The sequence below is a fragment of the Heptranchias perlo genome, chromosome 1 (genome assembly GCF_035084215.1).
Source record: "Heptranchias perlo isolate sHepPer1 chromosome 1, sHepPer1.hap1, whole genome shotgun sequence".
NCBI lineage: Eukaryota > Metazoa > Chordata > Chondrichthyes > Hexanchiformes > Hexanchidae > Heptranchias > Heptranchias perlo.
The window spans coordinates 180216104-180233285 of record NC_090325.1 but is presented as its reverse complement, the minus strand read 5'-3'; the positions used below and the strand labels follow the sequence as shown (position 1 = coordinate 180233285).

Here is a 17182-nt window from a genome sequence, read left to right as displayed (position 1 = left end):
CAGTCAGAATTATCAAAAGGATCTTGTAACTCTTTGGAGCAATTCTGTTAAAAAAAAACCGATACTAGCTCTTGAAATGTCACAATGTTCAAAAGATGTGTTCACAGTGCTGGTAATTAAAATTCCATTTTGTTCCTTTTGACAGATGGGACCAATAGTTTAGATGGATACTGTATTGCATTAGCTGCAAATCCAGGGACTTCTTGATTAAACTAATGCATTTTCTTCTTCACTGATGTCCAGGAAATGTCAACTCTTATTTAGTATTCTGTCAATTAATTATTCTATTCAAAATGTCCATCCAGACATCCAATTCAAATTTCAAACTTGTGTTTGCTTCCAATAAAGCATTGTTTCTCTTCAATTTTGTATAGCACATGGCAATGTGAATTACAAACCTCAACTGGGAACACTAGTGCTGTTGGTGATATTGGTTGGTGCAATTTTATTTTATAAGAAAAGACAGAAACGACAGAAAAACCAGCGAATAGCAAGAATGCAAGGTATGTAATTGACAAATATTTGTTAAAACGAAATATAAATTTCAAACTGAAAAATGACTGAACTGATGGATCAGAATTGCATTCAGATTTGTAGCACAGAATAAAATGCATTTGCATGGCACAGATTAGGGCATCTAATCTTCCCTTTCCCCCTATTTGTCACAGCACCATTCTTTTGCAATGCACCACAAACGAAGGAGATTGAGTCTGCAGTGGGGAAAGTGCTGACAATGATTCTTTGCTATTTCAATGCAATGTACATTCTATACCTAGTGCCCAATGTTTTACAGAGAAGTAGTTGCATAATCTATAAATGATCATTTCTTAAAATTTCAAAAATTTTCTCCTCCTCTTCGAAGTTACGGCAGGAGAGCAGGAGAAGCAATGAGGAAATTCACCCCCAAAGTCTCTATTTGATATAAGTTTCCAATTTTTCTTCCTTTTAAATATTTTTCTCTGTTTCTCAGTGCCACCAAGTCTGCTTCAGGTGACATAACGTGGGCACTAATCTTTCCCAAAGTCAGTGCCATTGCTACTCAGTAACTGCTGGCTGGATGTGCTCTTGCATCTGGACTATGTCCTGCTGTGGTGGAGCTATCTGGCGGGTGCCCTGGCTGAGGATTAACAAACAGAGCTGTGTTTGTGTTTGTTGTAACAAAGGCCAAAATGTTCACATCAAGCACCTGATGAATATTATCTTGATATTTATGTCTATGTTACTATAATATAATGAATAAAAATAAAATTTATTCCACATCCATTTCATTTCTCATTGGTAAAGAACATCTTCAGTTGTTATTTGTTCCCCTCCTATTTTTGAATAATTTGAAAAGAATTTGCATCGACAGGAAGATATTAACATAGGCTGGTGGAAATTCAAATTGCACTATAATTAGCAATTAACATATTTAATAATGCTTAGCACATCTAATGGTTATTTTTCAGGTGTGTTCATTAGCGTCCATCTTCTCTATGATTTGCAATGGATCTGTGAATAGAAAACTTTGATCTTTCCAGAATACGATGTGCCAGATAGACCTGTATATGGCTCTCTGGAATCTCATAGTAGAATACTGAATAATTAGGGCCAAGTTACCTTGTTAACTGTTTAGTGTATTAATGTTGCATGAGAGATAGAATATCCTATGTTTTCCTTTGTCTCCTTTTAAGCAACAGTTGATGTAAGAGAAGTGATCCATGAGGAAAACCAGGAGAATGAAGGAAATGAGCAAAACCCATCTTCCACAGACTCATCTCAATGGGTAAGTTACAGAACTGAGAGCCATTGCAATGACATTACCAATTTCCTGGGGTCAGGTGGGTCCTGTAAGAAGAATGCTATGGTTGGTAAACCTATAAACCTTACAAGGTTGATTAGCTAAAAAAAAAGGACAAAATGGACCCTTAACTCATTCACCTTAACTCCTTATCAAAGTGTTATCTGAAGATTTACTGTTCATGTCTAGGAGATTATTCAATGCCTGGATTTTGCTTGCTTAAACTGTTTTACGTCAAAATTATACAAATATCTACACAACCAACGACACTACAGAGGACCAGTGTACTATTAATTGAATGAGTTAATCTTTTCCTGCCAAAGTCATCAAAGAAATCAAACAACAAAATCATGAATAAACATTTCTTCATTAGCACTTCAGATAATCCATCAGCAGTATTTAGTTTTAAACATTAAAAGGTACACAAGGTGTTGAATCATATGTTATTAACTGATGGAATTAATAAATTTAAGGTTGCATCAGCTGGGGTTTACTTAGTACAAAATGAACATTAAGGTCAATATCCAAAACTAACATAAAGTTGACAAGGTTAATTTGCAGTTAGACACCTGGTACAATTGACAAGTTAACAGCTTTGAATAACAAGTCTGTTGAATATGTTAAAAATATAGTTAGTTCAGCTTATTATTGATGAACTCTGAGCATTTCAGTAATGATTCTTAGATCATATACAACCTCTCCCTTCTGGGTCAGCGTAGTAGAGTTGGTTGTCTTGCCTCCCTTTGAGATGCTAATGTTGGTCTCCTGAGACAGCATGGTGAATCTCCATTTGTAGTTGTGGTATCCATTCCTTCTTGGGTCATCGTTCTATTCTGGGTAGATCTGGGTATGTTACCCCACTATTCAAGGAGGGAGAGAGAAAACAGGGAACTATAGGCCAGTTAGCCTGACATCGGTTGTCGGGAAAATACTGGAATCCATTATCAAGGAAGTAGTAATAGCGCACTTAGAAAAACATAATATGATTAGGCAGAGTCAACATGGTTTTATGAAAGGGAAATTGTGTTTGTGTTTGACAAATTTATTGGAGTTTTTTTAAGGATGTAACTAGCAGATTAGATAAAGAACCAGTGGATGTAGTATATTTGGGTTTTCAAAAGGCATTCGATAAGGTGCCACGTAAAAGGTTGTTACGCAAGGTAAGGGGTTGGGGGTAATATATTAGCATGGATAGAGGATTGGTTAAAGGACAGAAAACAGAAAGTAGGGATAAACGTTCTCAGGTTGGCAGGCTGTAACTAGTGGGGTGCTGCAAGGATTGGTGCTTGGGCCTCAGCTATTTATAATCTATATTAATGACTTAGATGAAGGGACCAAGTGTAATATATCCAAGTTTGCTGATGATACAAAGCTAGATGGGAAAGTAAGCTGTGAGGAGGACACAAAGAGCCTGCAAAGAGATATAGACAGGTTAAGTGAGTGGGCAAGAAGGTGACAGATGGAGTATAATGTGGGGAAATGTGAGGTTATTCACTTTGGTCGGAAGAATAGAAAAACAGAATATTTTTTAAATGGTGAGAAACTATTAAATGTTGGTGTTCAGACAGACTTGGGTGCGGTTAGTGTGCGGTACAGCAAGCAATTAGGAAGGCAAATGGCATGTTGGCCTTTATTGCAAGGGGGTTGGAGTACAAGAGTAAGGAAGTCTTACAATAGTTTTACAGGGCTTTGGTGAGACCTCACCTGGAGTACTGCATACAGTTTTGGTCTCCTTATCTAAGGAAGGATATACTTGCCTTAGAGGTGGTGCAACAAAGGTTCACTGGATTAATTCCTGGGATGAGAGGGTTGTCCTATGAAGAGAGATTGAGTAGAATGGGCCAATACTGTCTGGAGTTTAGAAGAATGAGAGGTGATTTCATTGAAACACCTAAGTTCATGAGGGAGCTTGACAGGGTAGATGCTGAGAGATTGTTCTCCCTGGCTAGAGAGTCTAGAACTAGGGGGCATAATCACAGGATACGGGGTCGGCCATTCAAGACCGAGATGAGGAGGAATTTCTTTACTCAGAGGGTTGTGAATCTTTGCAATTCTCTATCCCTGAGGGCTGTGCATGCTGAATCATTGACTATATTCAAGGCTGAGATGGATAGATTCTTGGAAGCTTGGGGAATCAAGGAATATGGGGATCAGGCGGGAAAGTGGAGTTGAGGTCAAAGATCAGCCATGATCTGATTTGAATGGCGGAGCAGGCTCAAGGGGCCATATGGCCAATTGCTGCTTCTATTTCTTATGTTCTTACATGTTGGTTGCTATATTTGGGAAAGAGCTAGTTCAAATCTCACTTCACTTATTCTCAGGAAATGTTCACTTACATACAAGTGACACACTTTAAACAATTGCCTATATCTGACTAGGCTTCTAAATTTTACTTCAGCTCTATCAAAGTTTCTCTGACCTGTAACCTCTCTTTCTCAGAGACTGAAAGTGTCGGAAACTGCCTTAATGTCTCTTTTTTTACAACACCTTCATTTATACATTTAATTTTCACAAAGTAAGCTGCTTCTCCCACCTTCCCCACCAGCTTAGCCAATCTGAGGGATACACTTTATTGCAAGGATTCCCCTTTTAGGAGTTAATCATCTTCAACAGACACCTGTCTAGGATTTTTAATGAACCAATTTTAATTGCAAAACAAAGACCAGACATGATAGCGGCTGGTGACTATATAATTCACCAGCTTTCAATAATAAGAAAACCAAACAACGCCAGATAAAAGTGGCATTTTTCTGAGTCATTCCCAGAACATGCTATCTGTATGTTTGTCGCCCTGGCAACCTAAGCCTACTGACTATGGGTGTGAAAAATCCTGGTTTTCACAATGCTGTCTTGATGTATCCATCGTTTTTAGCATTAACTGTTTCTCTGCCCAGTGTTCAGCACAATTGCTGAAAATTCTATTTTTAGGGCACATTTACTATAGTCCATCATAAATGGAGTCCATGATCACATGGAGTACATAGTTCTTAAAACATAAATTGAATCAGCAGGTCTTACAAATGTATGTTCTATATGGACAATTGTGTTACCTATTTGTTGCATGACATTTTTTTTTTAAGTTGAGAGATGCATTTATCAAAATACTTCCTGCTATACCTCATTGTAAGTGAATATGTGCTACAGAATAGAAGTATAGTATTATAACATGTTTGATTCAAGATGCCAAAACATCCATAAATTGACTGGCATGGTGGCATAGCACTTTGGTAAATTGCCCTGCCATTCCACGAAGTGGTAAGATGCAACATTTCTCCCATACTTCACCATGCAATTAGTTATTGAATTCTCCCAGATTGTTTAGGAAAAGCAACAAAATAAGAAAGAAAAAAAAGTGGACGATGATTCATCCCCATCCCTCACATCTGACTCTTTAGTCATCTTTTCAAAAGTGCCATTGATAGAAGCCTGAGGCTTTGGGGTGGATTTTACCTCCCAGCTGTGGGACATTGCACTGGTGAGTTAATTTCCTGCTTGCCCCACGGCAGCCAGTGGCCACTGTGATTTTTAACTGCCGGGCCTTATTATCATGCCACCAGTCCACTTCCCGCCCGTTCCGGCAAGAAGCAGCTGCCAGCCTGCAGATAATGGGCCGCCTGCTACTGTGCAGGTAGATATGGGGAAGGGGGTTCCAGGTAGGTCTTGCAGGAGGGAAAGGGGAGAGTCTGGGGTAGGGGAGGTCTAAGCTCTTCTTATGGGCCCCCGAGGAGCACTCCCGCTCTTCCAGGTACCACAAAGAAAAGTAGAGGAAACTTCCTGTCAAGGCCTCTTCATGTCCCAATCCTCTTCTGACCGGCTTAAGCCTGCCAGGAAAGCCACAGTGACTTCCCTGCTCAGGCCAGAGTTAAAATGGCAGTCGGGGCCTGACGACGGCATCGGAACCCAATCTGCATATTTAAAGAAGGACCCTGTCGACTTCAGGCAGGTGCCTTTGCCACCTCCTCAGGTTAAAATTGGGATCAGTGTGAACCAGGTGGGAAATCAATGGGCAAGTCACTCAGGGCATTTTAAATGCTCACCTGCCCAGTTTATGATTAGGGATTGGTAATGATAATGGAACCCATCCCCATATTTGTCCAAGACATGGTCTGCTAGATGTTATCCATTATGACTTGCACGGCATATCCCACACTGATCTATCACAGTTGTCTGCTTCTACTATAGCTAATCGAGGGTTTTAACTCTAACCTCAGAAGAGCAGCACTACTGCATTTCCCACATTAGCTATCCTTGTGGCTTTTCAAAATGTAACTGATAAATTAGTAGCAATTAGTGTTAAATTGTGGGTAGTTTCATGTTGTGAAAGGGCAACTACTAGGAACTGGTTTGAGTTTGCCCCAAACTTATCTAATAGGAAGAGGATGAATACTTTCATTCTATCATTCTTGGACTTGAAACCATGTCCCAAGAAATGAAAGAGCAATGTAGTGGCACTGTCCAGTCCACTCACTTCTTGACTTTTAACTTTGTAGATGCAAGGTAAACAATTCAATGTGTTATGCAAAGTGGGATTGCCATTTACCATCATAATTTAAGGGGCTCGTGGCACATTCTAACTTGCATGGAAAATTACAATACACTTTAGAAGGGCTTGGGATTCCAGAGGTTTGAAATTGTGAACAGGGCCTTGGGTGGAATTCCCTCCCATTGATTGGGAATGAGGGTGCAGTCCAAAATTTCCTGTTTCCTCACAGCAGCCTGAGCAATACATTGGAAAAATATTGTGGTTAGTCACATGATTATTATAGCAAAGTCCATTCAACTAACAAGTAACACCCTGGATTTTTCAGATGACCTCATCGCTGTATGAATCTTTTGACTACTTTACAATCAAAGATGAAGAAACCAGTCGCAGAGTCTTGAACAGTTAATTTTTCCTTATCTTGGATTGATATGAAAGAAGAAAAGTTTTTTCAAAATCAAGCAGACTTCGTTCATGTTTTCACTTTTTCATAATTTCAGAAAGACTGAAAGTCAAGGTTCCACTCTCGCTAGAAGCTTTGCCATTGTCATGTACAGTGTTGGGGGGAAAAAATCTGCCATGTGTTAACAGATGCTGTTGTCAGGTGGTACGGTCTTCTGGACCACCAATATTAAACACCGTCGATCAGAGGGACAAAGATTTGAGCCCCAACTCTGCTGTTTTTCTGCTGTCGGCTGTTTTATGGAGTGAGGCACCAAGTGATGCTGAACCATCTTCCGAGGAGATGTTTGATAAATAGTATTGGTGCAGGTTTTCAGCTTGGGAGGCCAGTCGACTGGGGAATGTTGTAAGAGGGAAAATCAAGGGATGGGGAGAAAAAGGTTCATGCTCTCACTGGAGGTTTTATACCCTCACAAAAAACAGGTTGTGCCTTTGTAAAAATAATGTATCCTACCATTTTTTTTTTGCCTGTTGAAATTTGGGCTTTGATCAAACACTCTTTATCCATGATCACTGAATTTAGCTGATGCAGTGGAGTGGTGTTTGAACTGTAATGTGCGGCATCATGGAAAGTTGGGGTGTTACCGTTACCCTGAGTTTCTGTTCTCAACTATGTTTCTGCAGGGTGGCCCCCAAGCAGAGGCTGGGAATCTCCCTATGGGGAGGAGGGAAAATTAATGAGAAACCTTCAACATTGTGTTCTTATGCATGTTCTAGCAACCTGCCAATAGCAGCATTAAAAGTGACCTTGGAGCATGCCATTTATCCTACTTTCTTGGATGTGCTATGTGCCTCATAATAGTTTCCATCTTCACTCCCTTGCATCGGAGGGCTGCAAACATAAGCACACTTGATGCATGACTGACTCGGCATTCATTGCCAGATCTAACTCAACTGTGTTAAACTCTGCTGTGTGTCACTCTCCTGAGCTAAATACTCCTATTACTCCAGGGTTAACCTGGAAGAAGGAAAGAACAATCCATGGCTCCTTTTCTCTATGATGAGCTGACTCTTCAAAACCCTTGGTCTGCCCCTTCCATCTCCATGTTCACCACCAAGTGCAAAGAGCTCTTAGATGTCTTCATCTCTAAAATTGAGACCATCCACACAGCTGCCTCTGCTGCCATCTGCCACTCCCCTCTCTCATCCACCCTACAGCCCTTCTGCAATTCTCTGTCACTCCAGTTTTTCTTTCTTTTCCCCCTCTTTCTCAAAGTTCATCTCTTTCATGAGACCTACTTCCTGCTCTCGCAATCCCCCATCCAATTTCTCATCTCTCAATTTTCTTTCTTGAATAACCAACAAATGACTCCCTTTGCTTAGGAACAATCCCTCTGCATTCAAAACTGCCATCATCACCCTCCTTCTAAAAAAAAAGTCCATCTTTCATCTGCCATCCTCTCCAATTACAACCCCATCTTTAAACTCCCTTTCCTTTCTACGATCTTCAAATGTGTCTTGACTCTCAGCTTCGGGATCATCTCTCCCAAAACTCCCTGTTCAAATGTCTTTTCATCATGTTTATGCCCTGCTTACAGCACTGAGATCATCCTGGCCAAAAGCACAAATGACATCTTCTGTGACTGCAATCACTGTGCATTTATCCCTTCTTGTTCTCTTTATTCCCACCACCCCTTTTGCAGTGATTATGCCATGCACCTCCTCTCTTTTCCAGCTTCATGTGACTGTACTTAAATCGTTCCACTTGTATTTGTCCCAACATAGCATCTTCCTTTTCCATCCAACATATTTGCCTCTGAAGTTCTCCAATGTTCTAACCTCGGTCTCCTCCTCTTCCTCATATGCATCTTAATGACATCATTCGCAGACATGGGGGTCAGCTTCTGTATATCTGCTGATGACACTCACTTCTATCTCTCCAGCACTTCCCTAACTATCATTAAGTCATCCATGAGACAAAATTTCCTCCAACTGAACATTTTTTGGCTCCCGCCATAAACTTCACTCCCTTAGAAACATAAGAAATAGGAGCAGAAGTAGGCCATAGGGCCCTCAAGCCTGCTCTGTCATTTAATAAGATCATGGTGATCTTTGGCCTCAACTACACTTTCCTGCCCGATCCCCATATCCCTAGATACCCCCAGAATCGAATAATCTATCTATCGAGCCTTGAATATACACAATCGCTCAGCATCCACAGTCCTCTGGGGTAGAGAAGTCCAAAGATTCACAACCCGGAGTGAAGAAAGTCCTCCTCATCTCAGTCTTAAATGGCCAACCCCTTATTCTGAGACTATGATGAGAGAGAGTCTAACCATTTCCCCTTGACATTCAACGGTATTACCATCGCTGAATCCCCCACCATCAACATCCTGGGGGTCACCATTGACCAGAAACTTAACTGGACCAGCCACATAAATACTGTGGCTATGAAAGCAGGTCAGAGGCTGGATATTCTGTGGCGAGTGACTCACCTTCTGACTCCCCAAAGCCTTTCCACCATCTACAAGGCACAAGTCAGGAGTGTGATGGAATACTCTCCGCTTGCCTGGATCAGTGCAGCTCCAACAACACTCAAGAAACTCGACATCATCCAAGCAGCCCGCTTGATTGGCACCCTATCCACCACCTTAAACATTCACTCCCTCCACCACCGGCACACCGTGGCTGCAGTGTGTACCATCTACAGGATGCGCTGCAGCAACTCGCCAAGGCTTCTTCGACAGCACCTCCCAAACTCCCGAGCTCTACCACCTAGAAGGACAAGAGCAGCCAGTGCATGGGAATACCACCACCTGCATGTTCCCCTCCAAGTCACACACCATCCTGACTTGGAAATATATCGCCATTCCTTTATCGTCGCTGAGTCAAAATCCTGGAACTCCCTACCTAACAACATTGTGGGAGTACCTTCACCACATGGACTGCAGCAGTTCAAGAAGGTGACTCACCACCACCTTCTCAAGGGCAATTAGGGATGGGCAATAAATGCTGGCCTCGCCAGAGATACTCACATTCCATGAATGAATGAAAACAGAATGTCCCCTGGTTCTAGACTCGTCAGCCAGGGGAAACAGCCTCTCAGCATCTACTCCGTCAAACCCCCTCAGAATCTTATATGTTTCAATGAGATCACCTCTCATTATTCTAAACTCCAGAGAGTATAGGCCCTTTCTACTTAATCTCTCTTCATAAGACAACCCTCTCATCCCAGAAATTAATCTAGTGAACCTTCGTTGCACCACCTCCAAGGCAAGTATATCCTTCCTTAGGTAAGGAGACCAAAACTGTACACTGTACTCCAGGTATGGTCTCAACAAAGCCCTGTTCAATTGTAGCAAGACTTCCTTACTCTTATACTCCAACCCCCTTGCAATAAAGGCCAACATGCCATTTGCCTTCCTAATTGCTTGCTGCACCAGCATGCTAGCATTTCTGTGTTTCTTGTACGAAGACACCCAAGTCTCTCCGAACACCAACATTTAATAGTTTCTCACCATTTAAAAAATATTCTGCTTTTCTATTCTTCTACCAAAATGAATAACCTCTAATTTCCCCACATTATACTCCATCTGCCACCTTCTTGCCCACTCACCTAACCTGTCTATATCCCTTTGCAGACTCTTTGTGTCCTCCGCACAGCTTACTTTCCCACCTACCTTTGTATCGTCAGCAAACTTGGATACATTTCACTCGGTCCCTTCATCTAAATCATTAATATAGATTGTAAATAGCTGAGGCCCAAGCACTGATCCTTGCGGCACCCCACTAGTTACAGCCTGCCAACCTGAAAATGACCCGCTTATCCCTACTCTCTATTTTCTGTCCATTAACCAATCCATGCTAATATGTTATCCCCAACATCTTGAGCCCTTACCTTGCATAGCAAACTTTTATGTGGCACCTTACTGAAATCCAAATATACTGCATCCACTGGTTCCCCTTTATCTACCCTGCTAGTTATTAGAGAACTCTAATAAATTTGTTAAACACGATTTCCTTTCATAAAATCGTGTTGACTCTGCCTAATCATGATTTTCGAAGTGTCCTGTTACCACTTCCTTAATAATGGATTCCAGCATTTTCCTGACAACTGATATCAGGCTAATTGTCCTGTAGTTCCCTGTTTTCTCTCTCCCGCCTATCTTGAATAGCGGTGTTACATTTGCTACCTTCCAATCCTCTGGGACCGTTCTAGAATCTAGGGAATTTTGGAAGATCACAACCAATGCATCCACTATCTCTGCAGCCACCTCTTTTAGAACCTTAGGATATAGTCATCAGGTCCAGGGGATTTGTTAGCTTTTAGTCCCATTACTTTGTCCAATACTTTTTCTCTACTGATAGTAATTGTTTTAAGTTCCTCACTCTCATTTGCCCCTTTGTTCCCTACTATTTTTGGTATGCTTTTTGTGAAGACAGATACAAAATATTTGTTTAACTCCTCTGCCATTTCCTTATTCCCCATTATAATTTCTCCTGTCTCAGTCTCTAAGGGAATAATGCTTACTTTTGCTACTCTCTTCAATTTTACATACTTGTAGAAGCTCTTACATTCTGTTTTTATATTGCCACTGACTGTATCCCTTTCTAGCGTAGAGCTAGTTTGCGACAACAGGCAGCGTGTCATGCAGGTCTGTGCCCATTATCCCGGCAGCAGTCATGACTCCTTCATCCTGGCCAGTTGTCTGTGCCGTCTTTATTCCAACCAGGCCACCAAGTTACACGCTGGCTATTGGGTGACAAGGGATATCCCCTCTGGACGTGGCTCATGACTCCAGTCAAGAACCCGCGCACAGCTGCAGAGCATGCCTTCAACGAGAGCCATGCTGCTACAAGGAACATCACTGAGCAAACAATTGCCGTGCTCAAGCAACACTTCCGCTGCCTGGACCGTTAGAGGAGTTTTGCTGTACACCCCTGAGCAGGAATCCAGATTTGGTGTTGTTTGTTGCATGCTCCACAACTTTGCCATCACGAGGGACCAGCCCTCGCCACCATCTGGAAACCAAGAAATACAGGAGGAGAAGCAGGAAGAGGAGGAGGAACAGAGGCAACGACGACCAGAGCCCCCATCTGCTTGAGCTCATCTACGATCACTTCGGCTAAAACAGCCCTTCCATTCACCAACAGTCCCACAATCTTCTTACAAACACCATCCGATTGCCTTCCTTCACTCCAAACTTATGGGTCTTGCCCTCACTTCAGTAAAAAGACACCTACCAACACCAAATCCAGATCAAAAGCAAATTCATCAAACAACTTGGCAAAATAATGGCTAATCTCTCTTGTGCAGGCCCTTAGTGCTTGTCTTGTGTGCTCATTTTCCTATCCTGGTGCTACTACGAGGTGCTTCCCCAGTGGTTATAGCATGGGAGGTTGAGAACTGCTGAGCTTCCACTGAGGGCACTGGAGATGGCCTTGGAGGATGACCTCGAGCAGCTCTGGGCCTAGAGAGCATGGGCTGCAGTAGTCTGGGCCGGCTGGTTCAGTGTCACCAGCAAGGCCACTGGTGGTGTATCTGGCGGAGGATCAGGCATGCTGTTATCCTGAGAAAGGTCAGCAGCTTCTCTCATGGAGCCATGGCCATTCTCCTGGGGCGGCACCTGAGCACTCCTAGGGCTTTGCTGGAGAACAGAGTGCGCCCTGGGAAGCCCCTTTCAACAGTGGCCCCCAAAACCGAGATAGCAGCCATCTGAGCTTCCATTGTCAGCAATATGTGCTGCCATGGAAGCTGTCAAGAGTTGTCATAAGACGTTCCATCATGATGGGTTCCACTGTGCTGCTGATGTAGATGACTACTGGTCCGTGTTGGACAGAATGGTCTCCGTGCTCTGTGCAAAGCCTTGAGACAAGTTGGAGCTGGACTCCTCCATGTTCCATGACATTGTGCACAAGCTCTCTGGCAGGCTGCCCAGTGCACCAAACATTTCCCGGTGTATGTCCATGAACCTTCTTTGGCAGCCTGGGCCCTTGAAGTCAGCATCTGAGTCCTCTGTAGTGGAACTAGTATGCAACCTCTTCCTCCGGCAAGCTGGTACCTGTAGCGTCCTATCCCCCACCTTAGCTCCTGCGCACTTGTGCCCGGTCAGTCACCACATGCAGATCCTTCCTCTAACCTAGCCTCAAGCCCACATGGTGTCAGTATCTGAACTGGTGCTTGCGAGAGTCAGATCAAGTGATGGTGCATCTTCAGGAACACTGCGCTTCTCTTCCTTCACTGGCTGAGGGCATTGACATTCTCAGCAGCTCAAATGAAAAAAGGGACAAGGATTAGCTTGTGGTCTGAGGGAGAGCAGAGTGAGAGAGAAGTGGATGTTGAAAGCATCGGCAACTTGTCATGCAGAGTATATGGGGTGAGGGAGAAGTCAGAAGAGGCAAAGAGGATTAGGTATAGAAAAAAATTCTGGGCAGCATCTCCTGCAGTATCGTTAGTGGCCATGGTCTCCATTCTACCCATTCCCATTATTGCCAGGACGTTCTCTTCAGGGGTGAGGGTGTGCAGATGGACAGATGGAGGGTGTTGGATGCCACCTTCTCCTGCAAGAAAGAGGGAAGTGTGTTAGTGTGAGTCTTGAGAGGTGTTTCGAGAATGTGGTGGTCATGGTGAAATAGCTGACAGTATGTGTGTGAAATGTGAGTTGTGGGTAAGTGAAGGTTGTCATAATGGTGAGTGTGTGAGCATGAGAAGAAGCAGGTTTAGTCAAATTTTTTTCTGGGATTTTTTTAACTGGTAAGTGCTGACAGCATAATCAGGGAAACTGGACTTAAGAGAAATTTCCTGAGCCAGATATTGGGAAGGAGCTAACTTCAAGGGACATCATCTTACTGAAGAGTTTTCAGGTAGACTTAGTTTCTGACACTACTCCGAAAATCTGCTTCATGAACAGGGAAGATTGATAGCCGCAGTCATTTTACTGCAACATGAACTTTTGCATTTACATTTTTAGATATTTTAAAACATTCATTTTTATTTTCCCATAAGTCTGAATTGGTGATGCAACAACACATAGGTGCGACCATTGGGATGGGGGGAACGTGTGTGCATTCTGCCTGCTCCAAAGTGACAAATTGCCCATAGCTCTTTATCGATGGCTGTGCTTCTGCAAAGACCTGACAGATAACCAGACAAGAATGTATGTATTGCCAAACTGAAGTGATTTAATCAGTGACATACCAATCAGTGAAATACCAAGGGTTAATCGTCAGGCTCAGGAAATGCTCCCAGACCGCACTGTTGGTGATAGTATCAGCATTTGGCATTTAAACAGACAGAAAAGAAGAATGCAAAAAATGTTAGTTGTGATTTTTTGTAATACATTATTTTTTAAAAAATAGACCTGTAACATAAAATATCACACATTTTACCTCGGTCACAATCTATCACACTTACTGTTCGTGACTCTCCACACCAGATGGAAAGATACGTGTTCTCCAAACGCCCTCCAAAAATAAATCATTAGCCTAGAAGCAGAAATGAAATGCAACATGTCAAGGCTTTCAGAAAGCTAACTGTTCACAGCATAAAGGGACAAAAATACAGAGTGGTAACATCACATCATACTGGAGTATAAAACCTACTATTGATCGTTATGAACTCTTTATAGGTAATTGTGTGTTAATGATTCTATGCAATTGGAGAGTTTTAAAAAATGATTTCCCATTTACTTTTTATAGTGGCTTTTGTGAAAAGTAAATGGGAACATGGATTTTGAGAAGCAGATGGACCTGATTTTCCAATGATTCTGATTTTAAATGATCAGAAAAAATTGTCAACACAGGAGCTAGAAATTGGGCCTTCTAGTGCCCGTTGTTTCAGCGTTACGCGGCCTTCCAGAGTGCCAAGATGGCTTCTAGGCTGTGCACGCACGTTTCCAGCATGAAGTGTGCCGGGTGACATCTTGGTAAAGCGTAAGCGTTCTCCAAGGCGGCCTTCGAGACACACGACAACGCAAAATCGTCGAGCAGAAATTGATAGCCAAGTTCCGCACCCATGAGGACGGCCTCAACCGGGATCTTGGGTTCATGTCACGCTACACGTAACCCCACCAGCAAGGGGAAAAAAAAGTTATCTGTTTTTAATATTCTCTCTCTCTCTCCCTCTCTCTGCCATTTGGGTCTCTTTCTCTCTGTCTGTGTATTTTGACACAATGTATATTCAGTGTACTGGGACGTACTGTTCTCCGTGGCTAACCTGTCTGAACACCAACGACACCTTTTGATTGGTGTGATGGTGTCCCAGCCTAATATAAGATATGCGATTTGAGAACCTTTCACTCATTCACCTGACGAAGGGGATAATCTCCGAAAGCTTGTGATTTTAAAATAAAATTGTTGGACTATAACCTGGTGTTGTAAGATTCCTTACATTTATCTCCAACAAGAGAGAGTCTAACCACCTCCCCTTGACATTCAACAGCAATACCATCGCCAAATCCCCCACCATCAACATCCTGGGGGGTCACCATTGACCAGAAACTTAACTGGACCAGCCACATAAATACTGTGGCTACAAAAGCAGGTCAGAGGCTGGGTATTCTGCGGCGAGAGACTCACCTCCTGACACCCCAAAGTCTTTCCACCATCTACAAGGCACAAGTCAGAAGTGTGATGGAATACTCTCCACTTGACTGGATGAGTGCAGCTCCAACAACACTCAAGAAACTCTGCACCATCCAGTAAAAAGCAGCCCGTTTGATTGGCACCCCATTCACCACCTTAAACATTCACTCCCTTCACCCACCGCCGCACCATGGCTGCAGTGAGTACCATCTACAAGATGCACTGCAGCAACTCCCCAAAGCTTCTTCAACAGAACCTCCCAAACCCGCGACCTCTTCCACCTAGAAGGACAAGGGCAGCAGGCACATGGGAACGTCACCACCTGCACGTTCCCCTCCAAGTCACACACCAGCCTGACTTGGAAATATATCGCCGTTCCTTCATCGTCGCTGGGTCAAAATCCAGGAACTCCCTACCTAACAGCCCTGTGGGAGAACCGTCACCACGTGGACTGCAGCAGTTCAAGAAGGCGGCTCACCACCACCTTCCCCAGGGCAATTAGGGAAGGGCAATAAATGCTGGCCTTGCGAGCGACTCCCACATCCCATGAATGAATTTTAAAAAATCTCAGGATTGGGATGAGATAGCAAAGTCAATGCAAAAGGAAAAAAATAATTCTATTCTAAGCTGAGCAATAAGGTCTCTCTAGCCTCAGAGGCTCTGGCCTCGATATTAACCCCCCCACCGTGGGCAGTTTGTTATGGTGGCGGGTTTCGAGCCGTGCCTCTCCAAGGTGGGACACTTAATTAACATACTTAAATCAGGCTCTCACAATGCAATTGGCAGCCTGATTTGAATTTAACAGATGCCGGCTAGGTTTCCCAGAGCTCGGGAAACCCGGCAGCGAAAGGGAGGCGGGAGCTGCCGGCTGAAGGAGGTCAGTGCTTTTTACAGCATTCTTTGTGGGCCAGGAGGAGCAGGAGTGCTCCCCTCGTCCCCTCAAGGAAATCTTCGGCCTCCCCTCTGCTGATCGCAGCCTCTCCCTCCTCACTCCCGCAATCGCAATCCCCCCCCACCGCCCCAAGCCCCGATCTCTGGCTCCGTACCTCCCGATTGCCGGGGACCGTCCCCGGCAGCGGGCTGCGGCCTCCTGCCACTGATTTTCCCGCCCAGCAGCCGGCCTGCCTGTCAATTTGGCCAGCAGCCAGGTGGGAGACGGAAGAAAAATATTATAATGAGTTCCTGCCGTTAAATTCGGCAGGACGTCTGCGTCCCGGCCTTGCCAGGTTTTCCCCACGCTACCGCGCTTCTCCGCACCTTCCCTGCCTTCCCATAAGTATCGGGGCCTCTGTCTCCCATGGTGCTCCTTAGAATATATGAATGGTATGCACTTGTAATACTTGGCCAATTTATTGTTATTTTTCCATTTTTTTCATTCCTAAAAATGCTAACTCTTTCTGGGGTATGATTCTATGGGCACTTGTAACCCATAAGTACCTCACCCAAATAGCCATTCTATATAGGTGCGCCTTGGCCATAATTGTTGCCAGGTACAATATGCACTGTCCTGTTCGACCCACTAGATGGAAATCAGGAGTCAGTACCCTCCCTCGCCCAGAGGTGCCAAGACCAATTGTAACACTTCAAATGCTGCACTGCCCAAGATCAACTGCCTCAGCAGTGACCAAGGATCAAATCAGTGTGGCTCAATTCCACGCTGGGCGGTAGATTTACCAACTTAGCCAATGGAGATTTCAGCCTATTTAACAGCTTGGGTCTAATGTCTAATCGAAATGTCAGTTTTCTGCTAGACTATGTCTAATGTTGGCTCTGAATCTCTCAACACAGAAATATATCTGAGTTTCTGTTAAATAATTTAGGGGCATTTTTTCCATGCATCTTGTGTAAGTGCCCTTATTGTTTTATTCAATGTACTGGTGAAGGTTGTAAAAGAATATTGTAACAAAGAAAATTAATCAGCATGTCCTGTTCTATTT

The 17182-nt window shown here is 43.5% G+C and overlaps 1 protein-coding gene and 1 long non-coding RNA gene across 2 annotated transcripts in view; one reads left to right on the top strand and one right to left on the bottom strand.

Annotated features, from left to right (window-relative positions):
* Positions 1–15028, top strand: part of LOC137328279 (cytotoxic T-lymphocyte protein 4-like) — a 43533-nt gene extending 28505 nt beyond the window's left edge. Inside the window, exons 3-5 of the mRNA XM_067994326.1 lie at positions 375–503; positions 1674–1765; positions 6589–15028. Of these exons, the coding sequence (XP_067850427.1) occupies positions 375–503; positions 1674–1765; positions 6589–6669 (302 nt within the window). The 3' untranslated portion in view covers positions 6670–15028. The remainder of the gene's footprint in view (positions 1–374; positions 504–1673; positions 1766–6588) is intronic.
* On the bottom strand, positions 1432–16388 carry LOC137328295 (uncharacterized). The gene is made up of 3 exons (XR_010964768.1): positions 16292–16388; positions 14077–14147; positions 1432–2640 (listed from the first exon to the last, which is right to left on the bottom strand). It is a non-coding gene; the product is annotated as an uncharacterized lncRNA (long non-coding RNA).
* Between the last annotated feature and the right edge of the window lie 794 nt (positions 16389–17182).